Here is a 27,369-nt window from a genome sequence, read left to right on the forward strand (position 1 = left end):
AGACTGGCTTGGCTGCACTGCCTGGGGGTAGCAGGCAGCTAAATGGAATAAGCAAAACCAGTGAATAGGAAAATAACGGAGCACTGTGTGATTTACAGCGAGCCCTAGGAAGCTCCTGATCAATCCTGGGGTCCCCTGCAGAAAGCAACCCGAGGAATTTGGCCTGGAAATTGTTTTGTTAAAAATCAGCTGGTTTTTTTAATAATCAAAATTCTTTTTTTAATTATGCAAATTAAAGTTAGCAAGGAACAATTGCTTGATTAGACCAGTTGGTACTGACCTAATAAATTATTTTGAATATTTTTTACAGGAAATTGATTTAATTGAAGCTTTTGTTAGTCACTGTGAAAGTGTTTGGTTCGTGCCGCGGCACCCAGGAATTTATAAATGGGCTCGGAGTGTTGTTCAGGCACCAGAAAATAAACCTCCGAGCTATTTACTACCTCCATGATATATAAAGTTTGCAGTTTTGATTTTGTGTGATTATGTTCAGCAATGGTGACCTTTAGAGGCAACAATATTGAAGTGTAATGAGGAGATGTTTGATCACTGGTATACAATGAAGAGTTGGCGTGACTTCTCCATTCCTTCCTGGAATTTGTGAAATCCAGCTGACAGGCTTTAACCTTTAGACTGCTGAAGTTTTAAAATGTATGGGGATTTAGCCTGTTTATACACCACAGAGGGTATATGAGATTTTCTACCACCTCTCACCCCACCCCATGCCGGGCATTGCCCACAGTCACCTGCCAGGGGCATGCAGGGATGCACACGGGCTCTGTGTCTGAGCAAGGCTCTCTGCAAGCAGGCATCGTGCAAGTTGGCATCAGGACGTGGGGTTATGGACCATGAGTCCAAACACTTCAGATAGGATTTGACTGGAATTCAAGGCACTTCAGAATTGGAATTCAAGACTTTGAGATGAGCTATTCACTAATCATTCATTAATACATACTGCACATACAAGGTAATAGGCACATGCACAGGCACTTACCTCTGTCCATATAAGTATATATATGTATGTGTGTATGTACATATGTCTGTCTGAGAGCAGGCATGAGGTCCAAAACCACCCCAGAAGCTGTCACAAGTTCAAGGGTAGCACTGGCAGTGCAAAGGGTAACTGATAGCAGAGTACTGGGAAAATCAATTAATTACAGGTTGCTGTGATCGCACCCACCCTGACTCCACCCATCCCAGCTCATTGCCTGCTCCATGGCTTCAGCTGTGCCCTGCAGCTGCTTACTTTCATAACCCAGCCTGCAAGCAGCACACTCCTGTTGTTAGGCAGTGCTTTGCATGGAGGAGAGTGAGAAGGGTATGCTCAGCTGGAGAGGAGTGGCTTTGTTCACCCATCCAACAGGAGAGGTACCACGCTCCCCAGAAGTCCTTCCAGGACAGAGAATGCCTTAAAAAGCTCTAGTATTTAGCGGCTTAATTAGTGTGGTGGGTCATTACAACACCTGGCTTGCTCCCTTGCTGGTTGGCAGTTGGACCTGTCTGCGGGGACCACAGAGTTTCTCCCCGTGCCTTGCCGTCGCAGTGTGTGCTCCAGCCGACAGCTTACCTGTGGGGAGGAAGAAACGCGGCACCAATTAGAAAGCTTTCAGCCCAGCGCCCATGGAAAAGCCAAAAGCTGATAAAGGTCAGCGTGAAATTTGAATGACAGGGCTAAAGTCTTCTACTCATAATTTTGTGTTTGCAATAGAATTCAGAGCAATTCACAGCCTTAAAGGCCTTAAGTGAGAACAGCAATTAATTGTAATGAATAATCTGACAAATCTGGTTGACATATGGCTGCTAATGCCCTCCTTTCTAGTGGGAGCAGTGGAGGGATTAGATTAACTCAAATGAAATCTGGGACCGCCATGCCATCTGCATGTGCAGCGAGGAGCGGTGCGCACTAAGTGCTGAGCGGGCGGAGATCCGCCTCGTCCTCATCCCTCCCTGAGCCCCCGGCAGATATGGGAATACCGCCTTTATTATTGCACCAGCTGCCTGTCAATCCAATAATGCTGCGAAGTCAGAGAGTACAACCTCAAAAGCTAATATAGCAAAAAGCTGTTAAAAATTAACCAGACGAAATTAACATAAATGGATATATCGCTGTTCATGCAGTGTGTGTTCGTACTTGGCTCGCCCTGCCTGGGCCCTTCGCTGTTGTGTTTGCTCCCAGCTCACGGCAAGCTGTGCAAGGCCGTCCTCAAGCCTTGTGACAATCACCACTGGGAGAAAGTCGGCAGAAAGTAAGGGTGAGGCAGGAGGCTTCTCCCCACAGCCCACTTCATATCCTGGGAGATGCCAGGCCAGTGGATGGCCAACCATTGTGCTCGTCAAGTCATCCCATTGGAAGTCAGCTGGGTGTCCTACAAGTCACCAGCATGGTCACAGATACAGCCGCAGGCCAGGCGGAGCTTTGCTGTCATTCAGCGAACAGGTAACTTGCTGGAAGTGGTGTGTGGTTCTTGATGTATCCACTGGTTGCTGGAAGATGGCCCTGGTGCTCAGGGTCTTGCTGGAAAATGACAGCTTGCTGCTCACATCCACTGGCTCGTGCTTTTCTGATGTGAAACGCTCAAGATGCAATGCGTGTAAGAGATTTCTTCCACTCTTTATTTTTTGTTGCCTCGGGTCCTCCAGCCTCTCCTCGACATGTGCTTTGAGTTGTGGCCTGCAGCAGCCTCCTGGGTTCACAAGCTGCTCTGCTTTGTCAGGGGGGGATTGTTCATGGAGCAGAGCCCATCGCACACCCTCTGCCCGCTTTCTGTTATGTACATCTAGAAAAAGAAAATGATAAAAGTGGCATATTTGGTGTGTGCACTTAATGCTGCACCATCCTGCCTGGAGATAACCTTGTGTCCTCAGGGAGCACTGCTCTGCCCCTCATGAGGGCTGAAAGCTGTTCAGTTGGGTGCAACCAAGGAGCAGTATGGAAGTGCTCCTTCGGTTGGAGCGAACCTCAGCACCGATCTGTCCCGTGCTGAGTGGCCTCTGCTGTGAAACCCCACAATCTGCCGCAGGGATCCAAAAATCTCTCCACTTTGGCTTCGAAAAACAGGCAAACCAAACAGAACTGATTTTAGTTTGCTCTAAAATGTGTGCGAACTGCCAGCTCCCGCTCGGTACCCAGAGCTGGGCGATGGGGAGGGGACGCGGCCCCGCTGCAGCACGGTGCAGGGCGCGTGTTTTGGCATCGCCGCTGCAGGGGCTGGGCTCTGTCCTGATAACTGTCACCTGGCTTAAAAATTACTCTGAGCTTAAAAATGCAAACAATACTACCACTTCTAGATTTATTTGGTTAACGCAACCACTACATAAATTTAGCACATTATTTTTTGGTTATTAATTGCTAACAGTGAAAAGGGCTAAATTCAGAATAACTCTGTTTCAAAGACCTAATTGCCAAGGACCGAGCCTTAATATTAACTAGGATAATTATTATGCAAAGCATACCCACCCAGAATGTTTGCATAGCTATCACAAGCGCTTTCATAAATGATGCTTTAATTAGTCTTAATTAGAATTTGTTTAAGTCAGCAGGGAATGCAGAGCCCGTGAAATGATGTATGTAATAAGCATCAGGCTCACTTTTTACTTGGGGAATAGAGCTGACAAAATCACATCACGTTAAATTGATTCAGTCAGAATTAAAATTCTTATGGTATTAATTAAATGGGGGATCTCATTAGCAGGCTGCAGGGTGACAGAGTGACTCTTTGTCGACCAGATGTGAAGAAGCAGCACCGAGCAAGAGTGCCATTAGACCAAAAAGTCACCCTGCGAGTCCGGGAGCCGAGGCGATAGGCTTGGTGCACCGCGCTACAGCTCCGCTATCGAGATAGCGAGGAGCGAGCACCTTTCTGCTAATTCAGCTGCTTCCACCCGCTGCGGCTCTGGGAAGCAGGCTGGAAGCCAGGAGGAGGCAGTGGGGTGGGTGCTACGTGGGCCGGGTGGCAGGGATGGTGCCACACCTGCTCGGGGACCCGCAGTGCTGCGGGCTGGGTGCTGCCTGCCAGCCCGGGTGGCAGCGGGAGCTTTGTGTTCTCCGTACGGCACGTCTGACTTCACGAGTCTCGTCAAGGATAGATGGTGTTTACCTCCAATTAGCATATGTTTTGTGAATGGCAAGGGGTGCACGCTGCTGCTGTGTACGTTTTTGTCACCGTTAATGATGCAGTGTTTTGATTTCTGTTTCCTAAATTTCAGTGTTTGAAAACTGAAGTCACTCCTCGGTTGTAGCTGAAAGGTGCACAGCATGCTCTGGGCACCTGGCTGTACCCTCCCCTCGGGGCTGCAAGGAGCCAGATGGGATGGGGCTGAACATGGTTGGCATGGCATGGAACTAGATGGGATAGAATGGGAGGGGATGGCAGGGCATGGCACGAGGATGTGATGCAATGGGATGGTGATGCAATGGGATGATGCCACAGTGTAACCCCTGGCAACCATCAACTCCATCAATGTGAATCCAATGAGTCCAGTGCTCTGGGCACTACACCAGCCATGGTCCAGCATCAGTTTTGGGAGGAAGCAAAACTTGGTCTCAGACTCTGTTTGTTTCAAAATCAGCATGTGATGCTGGGGCCCCCAGTTCAGCCAAGCACTTCTGTTTTTTGCTTAAAATTAAGAGTAAGGTAGCCACAGAGAGACAACATCTCTGAATGTCTCACGAATGGCAAAAAGGAAAAAACCTGTGGTGTGTGCAAATGCCATTTGCTGGCTCAGAGAGTGACTTACTGTAATTCCTCCATGCTGAGCCCCGGGTCTGCCCTCAGCCTGAGGAGCACCCATCCAGGCTGGGGTGTGCTGCCTTGTGCTCCATGTCACGCTTGTCCTGCAGGACGCTGGGCAGTGCTCAGGGTTTTACTGGTGTTGCTCTTGGGCTTTGTGTCTGTGGAAGGAGAGGGCACCTCTGCTGCCAATGGGGAGCTCATGGCTGGGTGTGGCAGCAGGTCCTGTCCCGGCAGAGTAAGGGGATAGCGGGCAAACCACTCAAAAGCAGCACACAAACACAAGCAGGGGAGCCCAAGTCGTGTGAGCTTCCAAAATCATGCCTGTGCTTTCAGATTTTCCCTGACAATTTTATCACAGCTATCTGAGCATCTGAAAGAGCTTTGGGGTTGCTACCTCTGAAAACAAAGAATAAAAGAGGGAGGGGCCATATTGGTAGATGCATGTGCATGCTTTCCTAATTCAGTTGAGCCGTGTTTAGGACAGGGTCACTCAGGAGCCAGGTGTTGGCATATGGGCACGGGGTGCCAGGCACGGGGCTGTGGGGAGGCAGCACCCCAAGCTGCATGCCCAGGGAGAAATCCTGCGGGCTCAGCTTTGGAACAGCCCCTTGTTCCCAAACTGCTGCCTGGGAATGCTTGGGACTTCACCAGCTTCTGCCTCATCAGCATGCAGCCTCCCTGCCAAAGTGCGAGAGGGGGAGGAAAGATAACCAGAAGGACAAGAGATAACCCAGAACCCAATAGAAAAGAGATAGGCACTTCCGTGGACTTTTGCCATTTAGATAACCTCTGTGCTGGGCCAAATCTCCTCCCCACTGCCCTGTGAGGCCTGGGGGCAGGCGTGGCTGTGCCATGCAGGCCCCTGCGGTGCCTTCAGGCTGCCTCGTCCCGCTCTGCTCTGCTCCTGCTGCAGCCAGGACAGGTCTTAGCTTGCTGGGATGGGGCCCTGCTGCATGCATTGCAGTGCACGTTGCTGAGCACTGCAGCCCGATCGCAGCTGTGCTTTATTTCCAGGCAGATATTTTAGGACTTCGTTGAAATCAAATACAGTTTTTTTTTAATCTAGTCTAAACCTACTAAAACATTCACTATTCTCACTGCCTAATGCATTTATTCATGGCCTATATATATTCCCCTCTATAACTAACCTCTTTTTTCATGTCTTCATTTTTAATAATATTGCTTATGTGAAAATTGCTGGATAAATTATTCAATTCTCTCCATAATCTGGTATATCTGCAGTAAAACTGCTAACCCGGCTCTGTAAATACATCCACAGTAATTCAGGTTGGCCTCCTCCGCTTGTTTGTCCGCTTCTCCCTCCTGCCCCACACCCTGAGTGGTGCCGCCGAGAAGCGCTTTGCTCCTTACATCGATGCAGAAGTTAATAGTTGTGTTCCACGTGGGATTTTGTTAGTGTTTATAACCCCAGAAGGCGATGGATAATTAATTACTGCCATAATCAGGAGCCCGCAAAGCCCAGTCACTGCCCTGAGCAGCCCTCGGTGGGCAGCAGCTCGGGCCGGGCTCTGAAGCGCTGATGGGTTTGGCCCTGGGTCGCCGTGCAGGCAGTGCCTGCTCCTTGTGCGTCCTGCAGGTTGGGGACAAAGCGGGTCGGTCCCTTCCCTCCCAGGCAGGGCTGCTGCAGAGCCCTGCTGCCCAAAGCCCGTCTCACTCCTTCCCACATCCCTCCTTCGTTCAAAGACGTGGAACTCCTGCACTACGGCCGCCTGAATAAAGCAGGGCGAATGGAATGCTGCGAGCCGCTTCGTCTGACTCAACCTTTTCCAACGGCCGCACTAATTTTCAGCATAGGAATTTAACTGTGTGTTTGCCCTCCAATAAACAGGGCGAATAAACACTATATCATTTTTACACTTGAACTGTGTTATGATTTTAATGCAGGCTCAGGTGAGAGGAGGTCAGAGGATACAATTAAAAGGCTTTGGTACCATCTGGAGATTAGGGTCTCTTTAACCATGCTTGGGTGATTTATCCATCAGCAACTCATGTACTGCTTCATAAAAACCGGTATCTGTTTAAAAAATGTATTACAAGAGAGTGTGTTTTTAAAATTACAGACCGAAATACCGTATGGTTGCAGGCAAGCGGTGTATTTCATAACCACCGGAACAGAAATTCCTCTATCGGAATAACGCCGCTCATTTAAATTGACTGCATTGACTTATTTTTGTATCAGGCTTGTTTGTACAGGGAAAAGCAAAACAACACCCAAATCCCCCCCTCCAGTGAATGCCTGAGGCAGGCTGCAGGGTTGCAAAGCTCCCTGAAGGTGGGGTGAGGTCCTGCTTCCGGGGGGGGGGGGACGGGTTGGTCTGGGTTATTGCTTCCCTGGGGGGTTTTCATGTGTGTTATTGCTTCCTTGGTGGGTTTGTTGTTCGTTATTTCATCCCTTGGGGGTTTTGGTGTGCGCTATTGCTTCCCCAAGGGGGTTTGGTGTGCTTTGTTTTTTCCCGGTGCGTTTGGTGTGCGTTGTTGCTTCCCAGGGGGGATTGCTGTGCGTTATTCCTTCCCCGAGGGGTTCAGTTTGTGTTATTGCTTCCTGGGGGGTTTGGTGTGCATTATTCCTTCCCCCGGTGGGTTCAGTGTGCATTATTGCCAACTTCATCTCTGCGATGCCCTCCCTGCAAGTGCCAGGAGAGCGGCTTTGTCACGGCAGGGAGAAGTTGTGAGCCCCCTTCTGCGTGTCGTTACAAGGCTACAAGTAATAGTGTGTGGCATTCGCCAGAATTTATTTGGTAATAAAACAAAACGGGTGCAAAATCAAATATTTAAACTGTCAACTTTCAAAGCAAATGAGTAGCTAAAACTCAGTTTAATAATTGATCCATCAATGTGCGGATCAAAAGCTGAGGCCAAAATTAAACAATTATTTTTCTGAAATTATATTTGATTAAAAATTTCCTGAAAGGAAAACAATTCAGCCATTCTTCTGGACAGTAATTTATACAGTTTAGTGATCTCGCTGTCAATAATACACAAATAGCACTAATATATTACTATAATGCTTCATTTTCATTAAGACATCTGCCAAGTTCTCAAAAACCTTTTCCATTTGGGACTTGACTTATAATTGCATAATCCCTTGGGGGAGCTTCAATATTATTTTAATCAATTTTAACCACAATACACAATATGGATGATTACATTGCAATGTCATTTCCAAAGTTACTTTCCCCCATTACTCATTTGCAAGACGAGAGGACACTAGAAATATTTGCAAAATGTATTCCAGCCGGGGAAACAAACAGCGAGCATGCGGAACGTGTTTCTCCGTCTTTCAGAGGGATGGGAATTGCACATCTGCTGTGGGCAAGGGACTCGGTGCGCCCAATGCTGTGCCAGGTTCCTTGCCCTGTACTCCCAGCAGTACCAGTTTGTCCCAGGGACATCAGCCTCTGTAGACTGGAGCAGAGGAGGCTCAGGGGAGACCTCAGTGCTCTGGACAGCTCCTGAAAGGAGGCTGGGAGCGAGGTGGGGTTGGCCTCTGCTCCCAGCTAACAGCATCAGGAGGAGAGGTGATGGCTTTGTTGGCCTCATGTTGCTCCAGGGGAGGGTCAGGTTGGGTACGAGGAACAATTCCTTCTCCAGAGAGCGGTCAGGCACTGGCACAGCTGCCCAGGGAGGGGGGGTCACTGTCCCTGGGGGTGTCCCAGAGCCGTGGGGATGTGGCACTGATGGACATGGGCAGTGGGGATGGGTTGAGGCTGGACTTGGGAATCGTAGGGATCTTTTCCAGTTGTAATGATTCTGTGATTTTTCTGGGGTTACATTTCATTAAAGCATCTCCCCAGAGGTGGCCGTGCCCGCAGCCGCTCGGTAACGTGGGAGCTGGGCAAGGGGCAGCTGGGGGCCGCAGGGCTGTGCTGTGGGGTTGCTGCACTCTGCAGGCCGGGATCAGCCCGCAGTGACGGCTGCTGATGGAGCTGTCCCCGGTGTGTGGCTCCGCTCCCACGCAGCCCGGTGCAGTATTACGGGGGTAATATTCTCACAAACGCAACCTCCTCCAAATCCGGGTCTCCAATATATTCTGAGCAAACACACTTCCCTCCCTGTCAGGCGCACTGTCGATATCTTCCTTCCCCACCTGTTTTTGCCCTAATGAGCACATACATTGTTTGGGTATATTCAGGTCCTTGAGATGAGGCGTGCTGCACACACACGCTGTGGGTGGAGAAGCGATGGCTGTATTTCATTGTTGCACTAGGCTGTGTGCAGTTTCTTTATAAATGTTGGTGTTAATCTCAGCAAAGGTCTTATTGACAGGAGTAATGAGTAACTCCTTGTTGCAAGACTTTGATGATCTTTTTCAGAGAGGTTCTTGGTGCAGCACTGCTCACAGGGCTGTGCAGCCGTGTCCCCACACTGCAGGGGATGAGGGGACGGCTCCTGCTGCTCCTCTGGACACAGCAAGGCCGGGCACAAGGTCACTGCACAGAGACAGAACCAGTGGCTTCTTGGTGGGAGCAAACAAACCCGACACGCTCTGACCTGGTTTGTGTATGAGCTGAATTATTTCTCTGATGATGTGCAATAAAGAGTCTGCTCTTGTGAACACACAGGGCATGGAAAAGCACCAGCAGAAGCATGCTCCTTCCACCTTGCCATCAGTTGGTGGTTTGGGTCTTCCATACACCCAGCTGCGCCATTCATTGCTGGCACAACTGCCATCAATAGGCAAAAATGTTACTTTTGAATAAATCTTTAAAAAAGATATAAAAAGACTTTAAGGCGCCAATCCAAAAATCAGCCAAGAGCTCTTCGTCTTCACTGAATAATTTCCTGGTATACTTAACGAATCTCAGAAGCCTTGTCTGTGGTGTAGTTATAACTACAGTGATTCGTGTAGCGTACGTCCGTCCTCTACAATTGACTAATGTGTCTGTGGTATGGTTCCATGAAATGTTTCATTTTTGGAAAAGAGCTTCATTGGTAGGATGAGAGGTAATGGCCTCATCTTGTGCTAGGGCAGGGTCAGGTGAGATATTGGGAGAAAACTCTTCTCCAAAGGGCTGTCAGGCACTGGCACAGGCTGCCCAGGGTGTGGGCATGGTGGGATGGGTGGGGTTGGGTGCGAGGATCTGAGACGTCTTCTCCAGCCTGAATGGTTCTATGGTTCTATGATAAAAGAGTTCGGGTTATGATGGCATTTAAAAAAAGGAGCTATTTTGCAGTAGAGATCATGAGAAATGGAAACGTTCCGTCACGGCAAGAAGCCCCCAGGCCACCTGGTGCTCTGGAGCAAGGCACAGTGGGAGCACAGCTGCCCTACCACCACACCCTCACCGTGGGCTGCGGAGAGCTGGAACTGCTGGTAGTGCAGAGAGCTCTGCTGTGGCCAAGCATAACCACGGAGAAAAAACATTAAAAATTCTTCTCCATCATTTGGAAGCTCTAAGAAAACACTTCTAAACCAATCCCACGTGGGCATGGGTGGGGATGCCCGGGGACCTTCCCCTCATGCAGCCAGGACTGCGCTCCTGTCCCATCCCATGGCCACGCCACAGGCCTTAAGGAAGTTTTGTCTGCTCTACTGCACGCACGCCATCAGTGAAATGCACTCTGAATCTCTCTTTAAAAGACACGTAATTGCCTCAGATTCTTTATATTATCATAACTCTTCAAAATTGATTGGTTTTAGGTTTATGGAAAAATATGCAAATACACAGAGAACGACACCCATTCCTCATTGCGGTATAAAAGCAGCTCACAGAGAATTCGTGTGATTGAGTTTGATTACTGAACAAAATCTAATTATTTTAGATACACGATCAGGCTTTTCTGGAGAGGCGTACTGAAGAGAAGAAATATTTGGTGTACGTGAGTGGTGTTTGCCTGCTCGGGTTTGTTTATTCCCATATATTTTGACAGTCCAGAATTTTAAATAATTGATATCGGCATTCACTTTTCAGAGCAAGAGAAACAAGTGCAGTGGCACAAAGCATGTGTGTGTTGTGTGTGCCCCTGTGCAAGCAACCCCTGGGCTGTGTTAGTGACGCCTTTGGTGTTGGGTCGACCTTCGTGCTCCTGGTGACTTTCACACCTTCCCAAGTACAGCAATCTCCATTTTTTGGTTGAATGAGGTGCTAAATTTGGATGTTTTCTCCAGTGTAATAAGATCGTGTGTCGCTGGGGTCCACGGGGTGTGGAGATGTTGCTATCATAGAATTATCATAGAATATGATAATTGGACCTGGCTGGACCAGGCTCTGAGCAACATGGTGGAGCTGTAGATATCCCTGTTCGTTGCAGGGGGGTTGGACTAGATGACCTTTAAAGGTCCTTCCCAACTCAAACAGTTCTACAATTCCATGAATATCCCAAGTTGGAAGAGACCCATCAGGATCACCGAGTCCAGCTGTTGTGGGTTTCTGTCTCTGGATGGACCTCTACAGTTGCAGTGAAACATCAATGTTGCATGACCAAAACCCTTTGTATTTAAATGTAGGCCTCACTGAGGTCAGTGCTGAGAAGGGAGAGGCTCTTCCTCTGCCCAGAACAACAGGGGCAATATGTTTCATGGCCACTAGCACTTCTCTTGGTGGGATGAAGGTTATTGCCAGCCAGGTCATTTCCCCGCCTCTTTCAGGACAGTGTCTCCATGTGGGTGAGTGTGGCTGTTGGGACACCAAGGCTGCCCATGTTTTGAGGAAACTGGTGTGTAATAATTGGATGTAGAGCCCCTCAGACACACCCTGTTATCTCATACAGCGGCATTACTTACGCATTCTGCAGCAAGACCCATCGTTAATTAGGAGTCTTCCGTTTTAATTGCAACACGTTAAAAGCCAGTTTGTCTCTCTTTGTGGAGCTCAGAGCAGTGCTGAAGGTGAGAAGAGGCGGCTGCAAAACTCCCAGTCCCCTGGCACAGCTGCAGGAGGAGGAGGCCTGGGGCCATAGGGGCCGGACACGGCCCAGCCCCGGGCACCTCTTGCCCAGGAATGCAGCAGTGGGGCACTGAGCAGCCGATGGCAGCAACAGAGCACCAGGGCCATGTGCGTCTGGGCAGCCAGCGGGCGGCTTCGTGCAGTTTTCTTCCAAAGATGGCTGCTGAGGAGACCGAGCAAACCACCCCGTGTGTCAATAAGGATTTGCACCGCATCATCGATGCCAAAAACTAACTCCATCTCCTCCACTTCAGTACAAATTACAATTTATATGCAACTCCCCACTTCAGGTGGGCAATCCAAAGAAATTAACCTCAGGAGAAAATTGCTTTTTTCTGGCTTAACACATTGCTTATTATCATGTCAGGCAGAGGAGTCAGTGGGGAAAATGCAAAATCACAGGATGATACAACAGTGCATCCATATATTCACAGCTAAAGAACTATTTATTAGGAGAAATGTTTTAAATTAGAAGGGCAGGGTTCATTCTTTATGGCAGCAGGCAGATATTAGCAATCAGTCTCATGGGCTAATAAAATGAAAAAGACTACAAAACTTCACCTGAAGTGCTGTGCTCAGTTCTGGGCCCATCTCTACCAGAAAGACATTGAGGTCCTGGAGCGTGTCCAGAGAAGGGCAATGGAGCTGTGCAGGGTCTGAACACAGTCCTATGGGGAGTGGCTGGGGGAGCTGGGATGGGTCAGTCTGGAGGAGGCTCAGGGGAGAGGAGCTGTAGGGAGTGATTGCTGCCCATAACTCTTTAAAGGAGGCTGGAGAAAGAGAGGGTCATCCTCTGCTCCCGGGTGACAGCAATAGGATGAGAGGTAACGGCCTCATGTTGTGCCAGGGCAAGGTCAGGTTGGGTATGAGGAACAATTTCTTCACGGGAGGAGCAGTCAGGCACAGGCACAGCTGCCCAGGGAGTGGGGGGTCACCATCCCTGGGGGTGTCCCAGAGCTGTGGGGATGTGGCACTGAGGGACGGGGGCAGTGGACATGGTGGGGTGGGCTGGGGTTGGACGTGGGGATTCTAGAGGTCTTTTCCAACTTTAATGATTCCACGGTTCTACAATTCATCCAAAAAGTAGTAAGCCTAATGGAGAAGATGTATTTCTGATGCCAGCTTGCAGACACAAAGCTGTTTTCTGCAGATATCCCAAAGCACTTTTCAAACTTGACAAAGTTTTCTGTATGGGGAAAAAAAAAATAAGTGCACATCACCCGGTGACCCATGTTGCATTTGTGCAACTGACAACTGAGATGAGCCCGATGTCACTGCTAACCTGCAGAATGCTAGCTAGCAGTGGGCCCTTGCAGCGTGGGTGTGAGGCTGGGGAGGGCGTTTGTCTGCAGGGGGACACGCAGGGTCCCCAGCGCGGTGTCAGGGTGAAGGGAGTTTGGCTTTCCCAGCAGCGGGAAGGGAGAGAGTGATGCGTGATGCTGCTGGGGCCGGGCTGTCCCGGCCGCGTGCCGGGGGCTGGCTGCTGGCTCTGCGGTGGTCTGCCCGCCGGGTAGGGCTGCAGGCACACGGTTGTTCTTTCTGGAGGCGCTTGGGCGAGCCGAGCGAACAGCTCACCAGAGGAAAGTTGTCACATTCACTGATTCATCAACACTTCCTCCGGCGGCAGCGGTACCTGTGCCATCTGTGTTGAGCACTTACAAAGAAACCTCTCTGCAACTGCCATACAAATCAGGGGCAGCGCCAAGGTCGCACGGCGGGGAATTTGGGGACGCGGGGAGGATGTTCGCCAGCAATAACCGCGTCCCCGCGCGTCCCGTCGCACCCCGCCCGCTCCGCCCCAGCCTGGAGCAGCGCGGGCCCCGCTGGGAGGTGTGTATTATGCCTGGGTTAATTTACTGATTAATCTCCAGTCGGTGGTTTGTGCTTTCCCCAGATGGCCAATTAAAATTTACAACTGGCAGAGCAGTGCCCCGTTGGCGGGCTGCTGCGGGGCCGCGGCTGCAGGCAGCGACAGACGGCGTGGGCACAGCGCTGCTCCCAGCCCCGCTGCCCCCCGGGCACAGCACAGCCCCACGGCACGGCCCCACAGCATGGCCCCACAGCGTGGACCTCACTGTGTGCCCCTCGGCGTGCAGCTCGTGGGGCTGTGCGTGGGGCTGGCAACGAGGAGTGTGGCACACGTGCAAAGGGTAACGTGCTTATGTAGTGATAGCAGAAAGCCACAGGGTTTTGGCGTCTGGCATTCTGCACGAGCTGCGGTGGTGTGTCCGCCTATAGAAAGCATGGTGCCAAGAGGAGATGGGATTTGACTGGTGCTTTGTTCTGAAGGTCTGTGCACGGCCGTCACTGAGGCAGGAATTCTCCAGAGCGAATTATCGAGACCGAGGGATTTCCCAGTGAGCCAAACGTAGCATGGCAGTGGGTGACAGCACGACAATTTGCTGTTTTCAATAGCTGTCCTTATAACTCGGAGCAACCCTGAGACAAATAAAGTGAGAGTATTGAGAAATGCTGCTTCTGCAAGTGCCTCCCGGTGACACCGCGGGTCTGCGTTAGAGCGAAATTTCCTGCTGCTTTTTTTTTTTTTTTTTTTTTTTAAGAAGGCTTCATGAATATTGATGGTAAACATAATAACAGCAATGCTCAGGAGTATAGTCAACTCTTGCTGTACAATTCACGTAATTCCCCTTAAATGAATGGCAGTTACAGGCGTGCCCTGGATGAAGCCCGCAGCCCCGTGGAAGCGGTGCGGAGCCTTCAGCCCCAGCTGCAGGAATGCAGCACGATGCACTGCCCTGTGGAACTGCACACCCAGCCTTGGCTGCTGCTGCGGCTTCCCAGTTTTTTTATGTTGAATTCTATTGCACTGAATTGCATACGCTTGTACATGTTCCCATGCCGTGTAGTCATTGCTTTCAGTAAATCCCACTGTTGGTTAAATTTATACATTCCCCAAGCACCACCCTCTCCTCCCAGGGCTTTAACAAACCCTCCTGGTGCCGAGGTGCTGTGTGTCCGCCCTCACCCACGGGTCACCCTGCATTTGTGGGTCCACCCGGTGGCAGCAGCCCTCGCACGGGGCCACCAGCTCACGCTAACGGCAAAGTGACAGCAGGCAGCAGCCTTTGTTATGGGTGTATCCCCTTTTCCCTTTGCCCAATTTCATTTGACTTTGTGTAAATCTTAACTGAATTCTTTTTAACTTCTCAGCGTTACGGACTCGTTGGATTGCAGGTGGATAAATGATGTGCTGCTTTTCCTGTTCTCGTGCGGGATGAGAGCATAAGCGCTCTTGCTGAAATAATACATCTGAGAGTTTTGGATTCGCAGCTTTCTCTGAAACATTGAGACATTTTCCTCTGACTTGTGACCACCAGAATGGTGCTGGAAAGCAGCACCAATGGGGGCTGAGTGTGGGTTGGTTAAACACTGGGGGTCAGCACCAGAACACATTTTGTACCGCGCTCCCTTCTGCAGGGACTATGGAATGTGAACATCCAGGAGCACGAGTGGTGGTGAGCGTGCTGCCTCAGCTGCCACGTGTCTGCCGGCGTAGAGCCATGGAGCTCTGAATGCAGTGGATGTGGCAGCTGAGTTGGGGCAGTTTCATCAGAATTACTGTCTTGCTGTGACAGTGTTGGCTTGGGAGTGGTGATGATGGTGATGGTGGTGATGGTGAGGAGGACACAGCTGGGTGAGGGTGAGCATGGGGGTGCTGCTGACCCTGATGTGGGTCTGTGGGATCCAAAGCCTCCCCGTGACTACCACCATTTGGCTTTCACAGCAGGACTGGCTCAGCAGCGCTGCCCTTCCAGGCGCCGTGCAGCAGGGATGCCGCTGGCTGCCCAGCAGCAGGTTGTCTGCACAGTGATGGCTGTGCTCAGGGAGAAGGTCGCTCCCCGCGCACCGCAATTACCGGGGCTAATTGAGGGCACCCTGCAGCAGCAGCAGGCTCAGCATAGGGCCAACACAGGACAGATGCAGGTCTCTGTGCACTCAGTAAAACATGGAGCCCAGCGCTTCCAAACCAATTCACTAGCATGCAGCAAAACATGCTCCCACATCTTGGCATGTTGCCTTCTCTGGCTGAAGGGTGGCAAAGCACAATGACATGGGTGCACTGGGTTCCTATGGAGAGAAACAGAGCCTGAGAATTTGGCTCAGGCTTCTCATGCAGAAATTAGGGCAACGGAGCTGTGAAGGGTCTGGAGCACAAGTGTTATGTGGAGAGGCTGAGGGAGCTGGGGTGGCTCAGTCTGGAGCAGGGGAGGCTCAGGGGAGAGTTCGTCACTCCCTACAGCTCCTGACAGGAGGTTGTGACGAGGTGGGGGTCAGCCTCTGCTCCCAGGTAACAGCGGTAGGACAAGAGGTGATGGCCTCAGGTTGCCCCAGAAAATGGTCAGGTGGGGTATTAGGAAGCATTTCTCCTCAAAGAGCAGTCCTGCAGTGGCACAGGCTGCCCAGGGAGTGGGGGGGCTCACCATCCCTGGGGGTGTCCCAGAGCCGTGGGGATGTGGCATTGAGGGACATGGGCAGTGGGCATGGTGGGAGTGAGCTGGGGTTGGGTTTGGGGATCCTAGGGGTCTTTTCCAACCTTAATGATTCCATGATTCTACGATTCTATGATTTGTAGAGCGATGGAGAGAGCCAGGGCAGGCTGGGAACGTGGCAGTAGTGCCGTGAAACCCAGCATTTTGCAGGACACATCCAGCACTCTGCTTCTTGCAGGCTTTGCTGTGAGCACTGCAGCAGTGTATGGAAGCTGTGCCTTGCGTGAGCTGCAGACTCTTAGGTCAGCTGGCACTGGAGCTGTGTGGAGCCTCTTCTTATTTCTAAACCACTTGCAGACCGAGAAGTAAGAAATTCCTACTATCAGAAATGAGGAGAAAATAGACCTATTAGGTCCAGTAATCTGTTACCCTTGCCAATGCAGTGTGTTCTCTCCGGAGACCTATCAAGTGCCTCGTTCAGCACAGTTTTAGCTATTCAAGTGATGCTGCTTCCACTGTGTCCCGTGGGAGACCTCTAGGAACACTCTACAAGACAAAGGCATCTTTCCAATTTCAGCCCGTGGTTTTCATTGCTCTACCCCGTCTCCCGGTGCTCGCTCATCCTTAAACCTTGTTACATCTGACCACTGCGGTGCTCCTGCCTTCCAGCGCTGCTGGTGCTGGGCTGGAGCCATTGATTGGGTCAGCGGGGCGTGTTGGGTGAGCTTGTGTCAGCTCCTGATGCTCAGCATTTGCATTCTGCTGCTGCCCGCAGGTTGGTCCCCACCGGTCAGACCCCCACGCCTTGGTCCCAGGACCTCCAGCCCCCAGAGCAGCTCCGTTTCCGGGCTGGGCCCGGCACTGCCAGCAGCAGTTCCCTGATGGAAGAGGGTGCTTTTCTTCCTGCTCTAACTTACATTTTTATTGCTGCTTACCTGGGAGCAGGGGCTGACACCCACTTTGCCACAACCTCCTCTCTGCACATGCGGCCAGCACCAGAGCACCTATGGGGGCCATACAGTGATGCTGTGGCCTCTGCAACAAAGTGGGATTTGGTGACAGCTGCATCTATCCAGTGATAGATATCTTTTTGGTGATAGCTGCCACGTGGGTTACGGGCTTTTGTTTCCCTCTTTTTCTTTACAGGCACTGAAGATTAGTATTTTGGAAAAATCCAACACATGTTAATACCGTGACCTGCAAGGTTAGCGTCAATAGAGATGGGTTGGTGATCTTTAAAAGGAGATTTTCTCAGGGTGAAGGACAAACATGACATAAGAGTCATCATACTCCCCATCTGACAAGGACACATAAATTGTAAATGGTCAGGGGCACAGAGATCAGGCTGTGTTTCCTCCAGACGCTTCTCCACCGGCACAGGGACTGCCACCTCTCATCTGCACCTTGTGCCACGTGCTCTTGGGGAGAGGAACAATTAATTGCTGCTCCTGGTGCCCACTGTTGCCCGTAGGTGGGAGTGCAGAGCTGGGCTGCAAGGCTGAGGAGTGCCAGGGTCCAGTCCCAGACTCTTTACACCTCAGGCACCCCACTGGCTCCAGGGAGGTCAGGTGGCCCCAGTCCTTGTCCCCAGTGGGGACAGCGTTCATATGAAACCAGTACTGCACCGGCTTGGCGAGCCTCAGGAAACTGGGCAAAGCGCGGCTCCCACTGCACCACTGTACATCTGTGGGAACCTCATGGGACTGAGGAACATCGCTGGATTGGGTCTATATAGGAACCTCATTGGATTGGTTCTGTATATGAACCTCATCAGATTGGCACTGTGTAGAACCTCACTGGATTTATCCCATCTGAGCAAGAGCATGACTGAGATGAGTTTAGTCATTGAACTGCAATTAAGAGCGAGAAGGCAATCAGCATGCACACAGAGCCTGGAGTTGTGCAGAGGGAGGATGCTCATTCCTACTGATCTGGTGAGGAGCTTCTGCCTATGGGTGCAGTACCCTTTGCGCAGCCAGAAGAAATCCAGTAAAAACCTGGGTGCTGTTCCTCACAGGAGACCTTCAGATGTGTCACATTCAGCGAGCAGCAGTGTTCCGAAGTGTTGCTGTAAGAGTTTTGAAGTTCCCCTGCCTGTAAATTAAAGTGTCTGCAAGTGCTCACAGTTCTCAGACAGTCGCTACTCACAGCACATGGCTAAGATAATCACGGGGAATTCCGTGCAAAATATTCCTCATTTTTTGTAACCTGCTCATTCATGTGCTTGTTTAGACAGTCGCTTGCATTCAATTAAGAACATTTCAATTTACCTTTTAAGAATTTGTACCGGCATAAAGTAGTTGGAGAGATGTGGATGTTCCCAGTATCCCTGAGCAACCAGCACCAGCAGCCCTGGGTTAGATTTATGTGCACCGGATTAAATGACCCTTTCCTGAGAAGAAAGGAATCGACTGAGCGGGAAACAAAGAGCAAGCGGGGAGAGCAGAACTTCTGTCCCCCTCTGCTCGTGCTCCGCAAACTGCGGGGAGAGGCCGAGCAGAAGCGCGGAGCGCGAGCAGAGTGCCCCTGCCCAGCAGGGCTGCGAGCCCCGCGCAGAGAGGTGGGAGAAATCCTAGCCTTGAGAGGAACAAAACCATGCCAAGTGCCACTTTGCTATCGAAATATTGCCTCCGTCCTCAGCGTATGTAGAAGTGTGTGCACCTTATCGCAGTCTGGTGAATGTCTCATCCGTGTGTGTGCGCATCTATGAGCATTTTCTGATGAATCCCATCAGAGCGCATTGTGGTGCACATTACCAGATCCGGCAACGTAGCAATGCTATCCACATTTAATTAGTAAGACGTTTCTTCTCCGTGCGTATTTACTTGAATTCCTGTTCCTACGGCAACCCGGCAGCAGCGCAGCGCCGGGAGCAGCCTGGAAGGGCACGGCGATGAGCGGGCGCGCTCGGTGCGAAGATGGTGCTGCAAAGCACGGGCTCGGCCGGGGCAGCGTCACAAAGGCGGCTCAGAGCAGCTCCTGTTTCACAGAGCCCATTGATAGCGCGCCCGGTTTGTGCTTGTTCACGGGTACCCGTAGCACACGGGCTGGGAGAGACGGCTCGCTTAGCGCTGAGCTCTCAGTAATTGGCTATCAGCTCAGGTAAGGGATTTTTTTTTCTCTAATAATTACAATGCGTTTTCATTTTAAAATCCCCACCAAGGGAATAGCCGGGCAATACTCACACCGTTTCCATTTCCAGAAGCTCTCTTTGCCGATGTGGTTGCAGTTGTAAAGCACACAGAATATCTGAGTTACCGAACGGCACCGCGGCTGTTCAGAGCAGAAAATATTCTCTAGAAGAGGACGCACGTTGCCACTTCTATTTGCATTCCTACCTGATCTCCCTCCCCAGTGTGAGCGCTGAGAACACTGACCAGAAGGCTGGCAGGAGATGCACATCCAGCGCTTAAGTCCTTTCCCCCTCTTTTGATTTATAAATGTCCCATTTTTAGACACACCAAGAAAAATGAAAAAGAAATTTAAATAAGAAAAAAAGGCCATTTTTAAATTGCAGAGAAAATCACCTCATTTAAACATGTTTTAATGCTTATGGTATTCTGATTCTTTTGCATAAAGAGGTACATTCTAATCAGCCTCGCAGCTTTGTTTCCAAACCTGTTTGCACAATTTAACTTGAGAGCAGGGAGCTCTTCTACAAGATATGTACAAAGGGTAAATCAAATATCAGTGCACCACTAAGATCTCTGAAGGACTGATTTTCACACAGATACCCCAGACGTATTATGGACTTCAGAGGTTAAAACGTGTATATATTTTTATGGGTGAACGTTCAAGGCATTCTTAGGGGAAGATTTCTCCAGTCGGCATAATAAGGACAAAGGCGTCAGGAAGCCTCTGAATTAGCGGGGCAGGGAAGGAAGGGAAACTCTTCCCATCTGACCTTTCAGCACCATTTATTAACTCTGGGTTGCAAGCAACAGGTTTAACGGGGAGGGCTGTAGGGGGTGGCTGCTTTGTGTTCAGGCTTCCATTGCAGAAAAAATTTTGGCATCAGTCATCTGCTTTGCTGACACCTGTACCGGGCTCTCCTTGTGCTTGAGCTGAGCTTTGGTCTCCCTCCCACCAGCGGTCCTCACTTTGTGTCAGAGCAAAGTATTTAAATTCCACCATGCGTGACACCTACCTTGTCAGCATACACCGGGCATGGAAGTCGTCACACAAACAGATGTGCAATATCCCTTTGGTAAGCAATCACTGTGAGGTAATTGGCTGTTTTTATCCCTCAGTGTCATGAGTCTAGAGTCCAAAAATGACTGCTTTTACCAAAATAACTTTCAGGTGCAATCAACAAATGCAAACACACTCGGAAATCTTTTAACTCCTTTTTGCTGCAAAGTGGTGGGAGATAACAGATTGCATTTTTATGCATTACTACTCACTTCCAGTGCTGTCGTTTCCCTGCAAATATTAGCTGTCCCATGAATTAAGTAATCCCCACAACCCAACAATGGTGTGCTTTCCTCCATGGCCCGTGCCCTGAACCCAGCAATCCTGAGCGTCCTCCCGCGCTTGTCTGGAGTGCGTTTTAATACCAAAGAACACAACAACTAAAATGCCATTCCCTGGTTTTATGAAAAAGCAATATCGGAGAGTAAATAGGGCAAATACCAACAAGGAGGGACACACAAGTTGAATCGAACAATAAAGTCAAATAATATCACTAAATGGAAGCGCAGCGGCAGCGGTGGGAGCTCTCTCCATGAGCTTTCCGAAAATCTGCCAGTGAGGAGCATGGGAGCACCCCATCCTCCTTTGGAATTAGCGGCAGCAGCCAGGACTGGATTAAACCTCTTCAAATAACTCTCCAAGCAGAGAGAAAGCATAAAAGAGAGTGAAAAAAAAAAATCCGGCGCATTCTTTTGCCACTGGTAATAAGCTTACGCTTGCAATAGACTTGTTAAATAATTAGAGTTAAATTGCCTCCTCTCCTACCACCACCTTTCTCAGCTTTTCGCTTCAGAGTCGCGGTCTAATGGGGGGGAATCAGCAGAGGGAGGAATGGGGAAGAACACATGGGAGAGCCATGGGCCGCTGCGGTTCCCCGGGCACAGCCGCGTGGGCACACGGCCACGCGGGACACGGCCCGCACCTGCACACGCGTGGCACAGCCCCGCACACGCGTGCACCCCCGGCCCTGAGACAGAAGGCACTGAAAAAGGAATTGAGATTTGCAGATCTGATAATGAGCCAGTTAATGACATAAATGATACCTCAAGAACCTCACTAAACCATCCAGGTCCTACAATTTAATCTGTAATAAATACTCCTGCATCATTGCGAGATGGCTGCTCATAATGGCAAATGAAATATGCTGGTATGATAGGTACAATAAATCTGGATTTTCCTATGGTTCCCTCAGGCTAGAACAATATGTAACCAGAGTGCGCACTGTCAGGATGAGCAGATCTCAAAGCCATCATAAAATCTAAATGGGGACTAATTAGGAGGCCCTTCCCTTCTAGAGTTACTATTTCTATTGACATTTTCCATGCATGAGCCCCTCCATAACATCATAAGTCACCAAGATAAGAACTCCCTAGATTATAGGGAAAAAGCTTTAATGGAGAAGTTGAACTCAAAGGCGATGCATAAATTTTCCTTCTGATACCACGGGAAGTCTGTGTTCTCTACTTTCTTTACAAACTTTCCTCCCTGGGCCCGGCTGCGGCTCTGCCACCCCCGTCAGCATGGCAGTGCCCCAGGGCTGGGGGACGTGTGCCTGTGGGGTTCCCCTGGGCACCACCGGGGCCTCCGTGCCCAGGACAGGAGCACCCGGAACCCTGCTCACACCCGGCCCTGCACATGGGTCCCCAGAGGCGCGGGGCTGCTCCCGGCCCAGGCTGAGACGCGCGCAGAATCCGAGATTTATTGGCTGTTTACAGCAGGCTTTACATTTAATTTTCCCGTGTCACTTCTGCACAAGTAATTGCCCTGGTGTCTACGTGCATATTGCTGTTTGCTGGAGGTGTGGGCACGTGTCCTTGCTGCCACCCTGATTAATGGCCTCAGGCCCGGCCTCCAGACGGAGGGTTTGGGAATCATCCCACTGCTGTGACGCCAGGCGTGGTCATGTTACTGAGGTGAAATGCCTGCGGCCTGCAGGCCACGCCATGCTGGGCCACGGTGTGTCATGAAGCGGCCTGCTGTGCCGAGCCGTGTCTTATCATTCCATGCCATGAAGCGCCATGAGGAGCCATGCTGTGCTGTGCTGTGCTGTGCCATGCTGCGCTCTGCCATGCCATGAGGCACCATGCTGTGCCATACCCTGCCACGGTGTGCCGTGCCATGAAGTGTCATGAAGTGCCAGGCCATGCCATGCCATGAAGTGCTTTGCCATGACGTGCTACCCTATGCCATCAAGTGCCGCAAAGTGCCATACCCTGCCATGCCATGCCACCATGCCAGCAAGAGCACAAGCTCACACAGTCACCACAGGCAGAGCAGCTATTGCTGTTATTTTAATGGAAAGCACAGTTCTTGTCTGATGGCATAGCTGTAGCAGCTGCAGCTGCACAGAATTGTTGGCACAAACCATCGGTAGCCATGATCAATAAAGTGAGCAAATCTGGTAATTCATACTGACCATACAATTGGGATAAATGTATTAAAACCTCAAAGGGTGGGTGCTAGCAGCTCTGGAAACCTGGCAAGGGCAGCGGGGGTTGGAGGTGCAATGGCCCATCCCAGCAGCCCCAGAGCATCAGCTGCCGTGCCCCCATCCATGCTCATACAAGGCTGGATGCGCGTTGGGCATGCAGGGGCCAGAGATGTGGTCTGCTTCTTGAGGATGTCCATTTCTGTGAATTAGCAAGAAAACAGGAGAACGTCATCTGTGCCAAGCATATCATCCACAACCCACTCTTCTGCAGCCTCAAAAAAATATATTAAAAAAGAATTTGTATGAGCTTTTACAAATATTTTCCCCTTGCATGCATAAAGCAATTAAGAGGATACACTACGAAAAAACTGTAGCAAAGGAAGCTGTGTCGTATAGAACACATAAGGGCTCCTGCCTTTGATGGCATTTATCTTTACCCATGAGGGCAGACCTAGTACCTCCTCACTCATGGAGAATACTGTCAGGAAGGCCCCACGGCCCCGTGCCGCTGCTGTGGTCTGTGCTAACCCTGCCATTGTCAGAGCAGGCCGCTGCCCGACGCTCTCATTGTTTCCATGCAGTGAGGTAAGCCCGCGTGCGGTGGTGTTAAAATGCAATTCCGCCGGAGCTGCGACCGGATTGAAATGCTGGAGTTTTCACGTGTGATTATCTTTGATCTTTGAATGCACATTATATTTTTGAAAATTACTGACATGGGTAAACAAACATTTTCTCAAAAACAGCATTCCTGAAGGATGAGTCTAAATACCCTTCCCTCAACTTTGTGTTTACACAGAGTTATACAGGGGAAATGAGCCTTCAGAGAATTATTAGAGGGCAAACGAGAAGCGGCCAAGTTTATGAAAAAATAGCACAAAAATGACTGAGAGGATAGAGATCTATATCCTAAAGTCAACTCCAGTTCCATTTCATTTTTTTAGAGGAAAATCACCGTCGGCTGAGATTTACTCTGTGTTTCCTCCCAGGGCTTTGTGGAGGAGAGGAGCGGCTCTCCGTTACCAGTGGGGCCCTGCTGCCGTTTGCTGGGGCTGTGGGAGACGGGCCTCATGCTGGGCTCAAGTTCAGCTTGTGCTTATGGGGAAGTGGGAAATGAATGCCTCGTTCTCACGACGCTCCCTTTAACAAGTGTATTATTTTATCTGCTCGTCGCTTTCCAAGTATGCTTGTAGTTAGGCAAGCGGTTAAATTACTGCCAAGCACGGCATATTAGCTTTCCAGGGCTGTGTTTCCATCATTTGTGCTGCTGCTAACGTAAGTACCGGGTACAATTTAGATCCACACAGATACACGTTTATCGTGCTGCCAGGGAAGGGGATTTCCATCACACAGCAGAGCGACCTCACCTGCCACAGACACGGACAGAGCCACGCGTCAGCCAAAGCATTCGGCTGAAGCACAAGGAGCAGCTAACGAGTATTTCCTAAAAGAAAGCGTGCAGTGCAACAGGGGGGCACGGCACCATGTGAATAATTGAGCACGAGAGGAGTGGCACGGGGAGGGCTGGAGCAATGCCAGCCACGCCAGAAGCACCAGCAGGGAAGGCCAGCTCTGCCCGGGGCTCCTCCTTCACAGCATGGCCACCCCGTGTGCTCGTCTCAAGGTTCCCATCTGAGCACCTGAAGGAAGCTCCCAAAAGGCAGTGTTTGCAATCACTCACGGTATTTCCATGGCAGAGGCAGAGCTGTTTTTCAAGCTCAGATACTTTGAAATGACAGTGTATAAATATCAAAGATAAACACACACTGAAAGGCCGAGAATTCAGGGAAATGGGAAATAAATATATTTAGGACTTAATGCTACATAATTTCTTGTCAAACTGCTGTTGCGATTAAAAGGACCTATGACCATGAACTGGAAGAGGAGCCAGCAAGGAACAGCACTCACACACCCGCTGTGTCACCCATGCTGAGGTGGCTGCTCGGGCCCTTTATTTAAATATTTGAGCCACCAACCTGTGTTGGGCAGATGGGGATGAGTGGGTTTGTTCACCAGAGGGAAGTAATTCAAAACCCAGCCAAAAAATTAGGAAATTTTGCTCAGTACCACTCCTTCCTTCTGGTTTGTGCTGGTTCTCCCAAGGTATGGGGGTGGTGGTGTGGCATGGCTGGGTGAGCCTGGGGACAGCCGCACACGGTGGGCACACCATGGGACTGTGCTGGGGCTGTCCCCACAGCACCGGCGTGGCCTCGCCAGGGAAGAATGATTTATCAACAGATATAAATCAAAATGACTGTTTAGCAGCACTGATTAGCTTGAAATGAGTACTTGTGGAAGCACAACAGCATCTAAACATGACATATCTGTCTCGGCTACCGCGGCACGGCGTATCTCGTTTAGTCCGCGTGCCCATTTGAGTGTGCCCTTTAGTGCCTGTAAAGATTTAAAATTGGAAAGAGAAGAATTTTATCTCCTATTGAGGACAACCCCATTTCACACGCACCAGATCTGCAATCCGGCGGGTGTAATTCAGGCGCGCAGGACGCGGCTCTGCGGACACGGCCATACATCACCTCGGCACCCGAGGCGCAGGCACGGCCGCTGTGCGGTGCGTCCCCGGCTCACACCTCCCCTCCGTCCTTCCCCGGGAGCAGTGAGCGAACGAACCAGTTGCACGTCTGCACTGAGCAAGCCGAAGCATGAATCCCGAAGGCGTGAGCGGAAACAAAGAGGTCAGTGCCTCGAGAGCCCCCAGCTCCGTGCTCCTGGTGCCAGCCCCCGTTGCCCGCCAGTAGCACAGGGGCTGCAGTGGGGGCTGGGGGCTGCGTGCTGCGTCTGCCCCAGGGAAGGCCGGCAGAGACCCTGCTGGTGCACAACGCCGCTGGAAACAAGTGGGGGAATGGGTGTTGCTTAGCAATGCGCTACAGCACGCTCCAGTCCCGGGGAACAGGCAAAGCGCTGTCAGAAACCCCAGCATTATTATTACTACTATTTCAAGAGTGCCCAGATGCACACGGCGCTTTGCAGACAAAAGTAATTGGTGGTCCTCAGCTCCTGGAGCTCCAGTAGCACAGGATGCTGCCCCAGGCGGAATAGCGCAGCGTGGCCCCTTTTGGCCCTCACCCTGCACCCACTGATGGCGTGGGAAGATTTTTTTGTCCAGTTCTAGCTGAGCATGTGATGGTGAGGAGTGAGCGCTGGTGAACTTCACCTTGCATCTCTCTGGCCCAAGCTGCCAAAGCTGCAGTGCAGCCACTGGTGCACAGTGTTGCTCTGAGCCGGTGTGCGTCTGATTGCTCCGTTACCTGGTCGGTTGTCACATCCATAGCACATTCTGAACTCATTCACACCTGCTGTGTGGGGGGGTTTCCTGCAGGCTGGCCGTGATCTGCAAACCATGCCGGCCGCTTGCTGTGGGAGATGGATTTTCCCTTCGTGCGTGGACGCTCTGATGTATGCATGGATTCCTTGCTTCCAAAGGCAGACACACACCTGCTGTTGCAGTAAAGCAGCCCTGGTAGTAGATCGCTGCGCTGCTCTAAGTATCTCCGGCTCTGGGACCCGAATATATCACAAGCCCTTGATCTGGCACATGTTTCAGATAACAGAAAGCTTCCTACAGCTTTTAATGAGTTCTGGACCAGGTCCCAGGTCGTTGTTGTGCTGTTTTGTGAAATTACTGAGATTTATGCCCAGCTATTTAATATCAGCCTGAAAAAAAAAACACCGAAGCCCTGCCCCTGCTCAGCTCTGTGTCATGCTCCCCAGCCAAAGATTTTAATCTTCTATCTTGTTCATTTTTTTTCCCTTCGCTCTGATATTTTTTTTTTCCAACTTGACGATCTCAGCACAACGTTTCGGAGGCACCTGACAGAGCTCAATGCCTCAGCTGCTGGCAGGCCATGGCTTTCGGAAGGTCGGACGGCGAGCGGCGCGGTTCCACCAGGCAGGGCAGCCCGCCCCATTGGGGGTCCAGCAGCGCCCACCCCCAGCTGGAGTCGCCGGAGCGGACAGGAGCTGCCGGAGCGGGGCTGCGCTGTGCCGAGGAGCTCCGAGCCGATTGTTTTAATACCAGAGTGACACCAAAGGGGGTCAAGTAAATAAATATGCATGCCTCACTAGTTCAAAATAATAAAATTCCAATGTGTGCAAGCCTGCTTGTTGAACATATGTTTGCGGCACGGCTAAGCCATCTGGCTCAATGTCAAGCATTTACACCAACTGCAGTCTTACACTACCTGACAGCAGAAAAGCTTTATTCCCCTGGTGTTTGGGCACAAATGGAGAAATATTATTGAAATGATTATCTGCATCAAGACTCAGATTTGGTTTGACATTTAGCTGGCTCTGTTTAATCCAAAGGGTTGTCTGAATGAATAAAGAGAAGGGTTCCTCCAGAAGATGCTGCGAGCGGCCGGGGAGAGCCAAATGATTAATGAGAGGCAGAGCCGGGCGCACCCTGCCCACCTCCACCCGCATCGGGAATGAGGCCGTGCCGCAGCCTGGAGGGATGCACAGAACCATCCAGGGCTGGTTCCGGACCTGTGGGAACTAGAAGGGACGGCCACGCTCCTTCCAGGGAAGGAGAGCTCCGCGTCCCAGTTAAAATCCGACTGCGAGAAGTCCTGGAGAACATCCCTGCATGAGAGTCGGCACCATGGGCGAGGAGAATGTTCCTGGGCTGTCCCGGTGCCGTG

At 50.8% G+C, this 27,369-nt stretch overlaps 1 protein-coding gene and 2 long non-coding RNA genes across 4 annotated transcripts; 2 read left to right on the forward strand and 1 right to left on the reverse strand.

Moving 5' to 3' along the window:
* LOC110400439 lies at nucleotides 367–4,007 on the forward strand. The gene is made up of 2 exons (XR_002439843.1): nucleotides 367–1,368; nucleotides 1,491–4,007. It is a non-coding gene; the product is annotated as an uncharacterized LOC110400439 (long non-coding RNA).
* LOC110400437 lies at nucleotides 2,366–7,028 on the reverse strand. 2 transcript variants are annotated; one of them, XM_021400332.1, is made up of 2 exons: nucleotides 3,972–7,028; nucleotides 2,366–2,777 (listed from the first exon to the last, which is right to left on the reverse strand). In XM_021400332.1, exons 1-2 carry the CDS (start codon nucleotides 4,570–4,572, stop codon nucleotides 2,386–2,388), a joined length of 993 nt encoding a protein of 330 aa, XP_021256007.1. In that variant the 5' UTR covers nucleotides 4,573–7,028; the 3' UTR covers nucleotides 2,366–2,385. The 2 variants fall into 2 exon arrangements, 1 of the variants encoding a protein (XP_021256007.1); XR_002439842.1 differs by having other exon boundaries at nucleotides 2,691–2,777; nucleotides 4,098–7,028.
* LOC110400364 lies at nucleotides 16,195–26,824 on the forward strand. Its single transcript, XR_002439766.1, has 3 exons — nucleotides 16,195–19,194; nucleotides 25,179–25,404; nucleotides 26,521–26,824. It is a non-coding gene; the product is annotated as an uncharacterized LOC110400364 (long non-coding RNA).

Source organism: Numida meleagris, chromosome 5 (assembly GCF_002078875.1).
Source record: "Numida meleagris isolate 19003 breed g44 Domestic line chromosome 5, NumMel1.0, whole genome shotgun sequence".
NCBI classification, from domain to species: Eukaryota; Metazoa; Chordata; class Aves; order Galliformes; family Numididae; genus Numida; species Numida meleagris.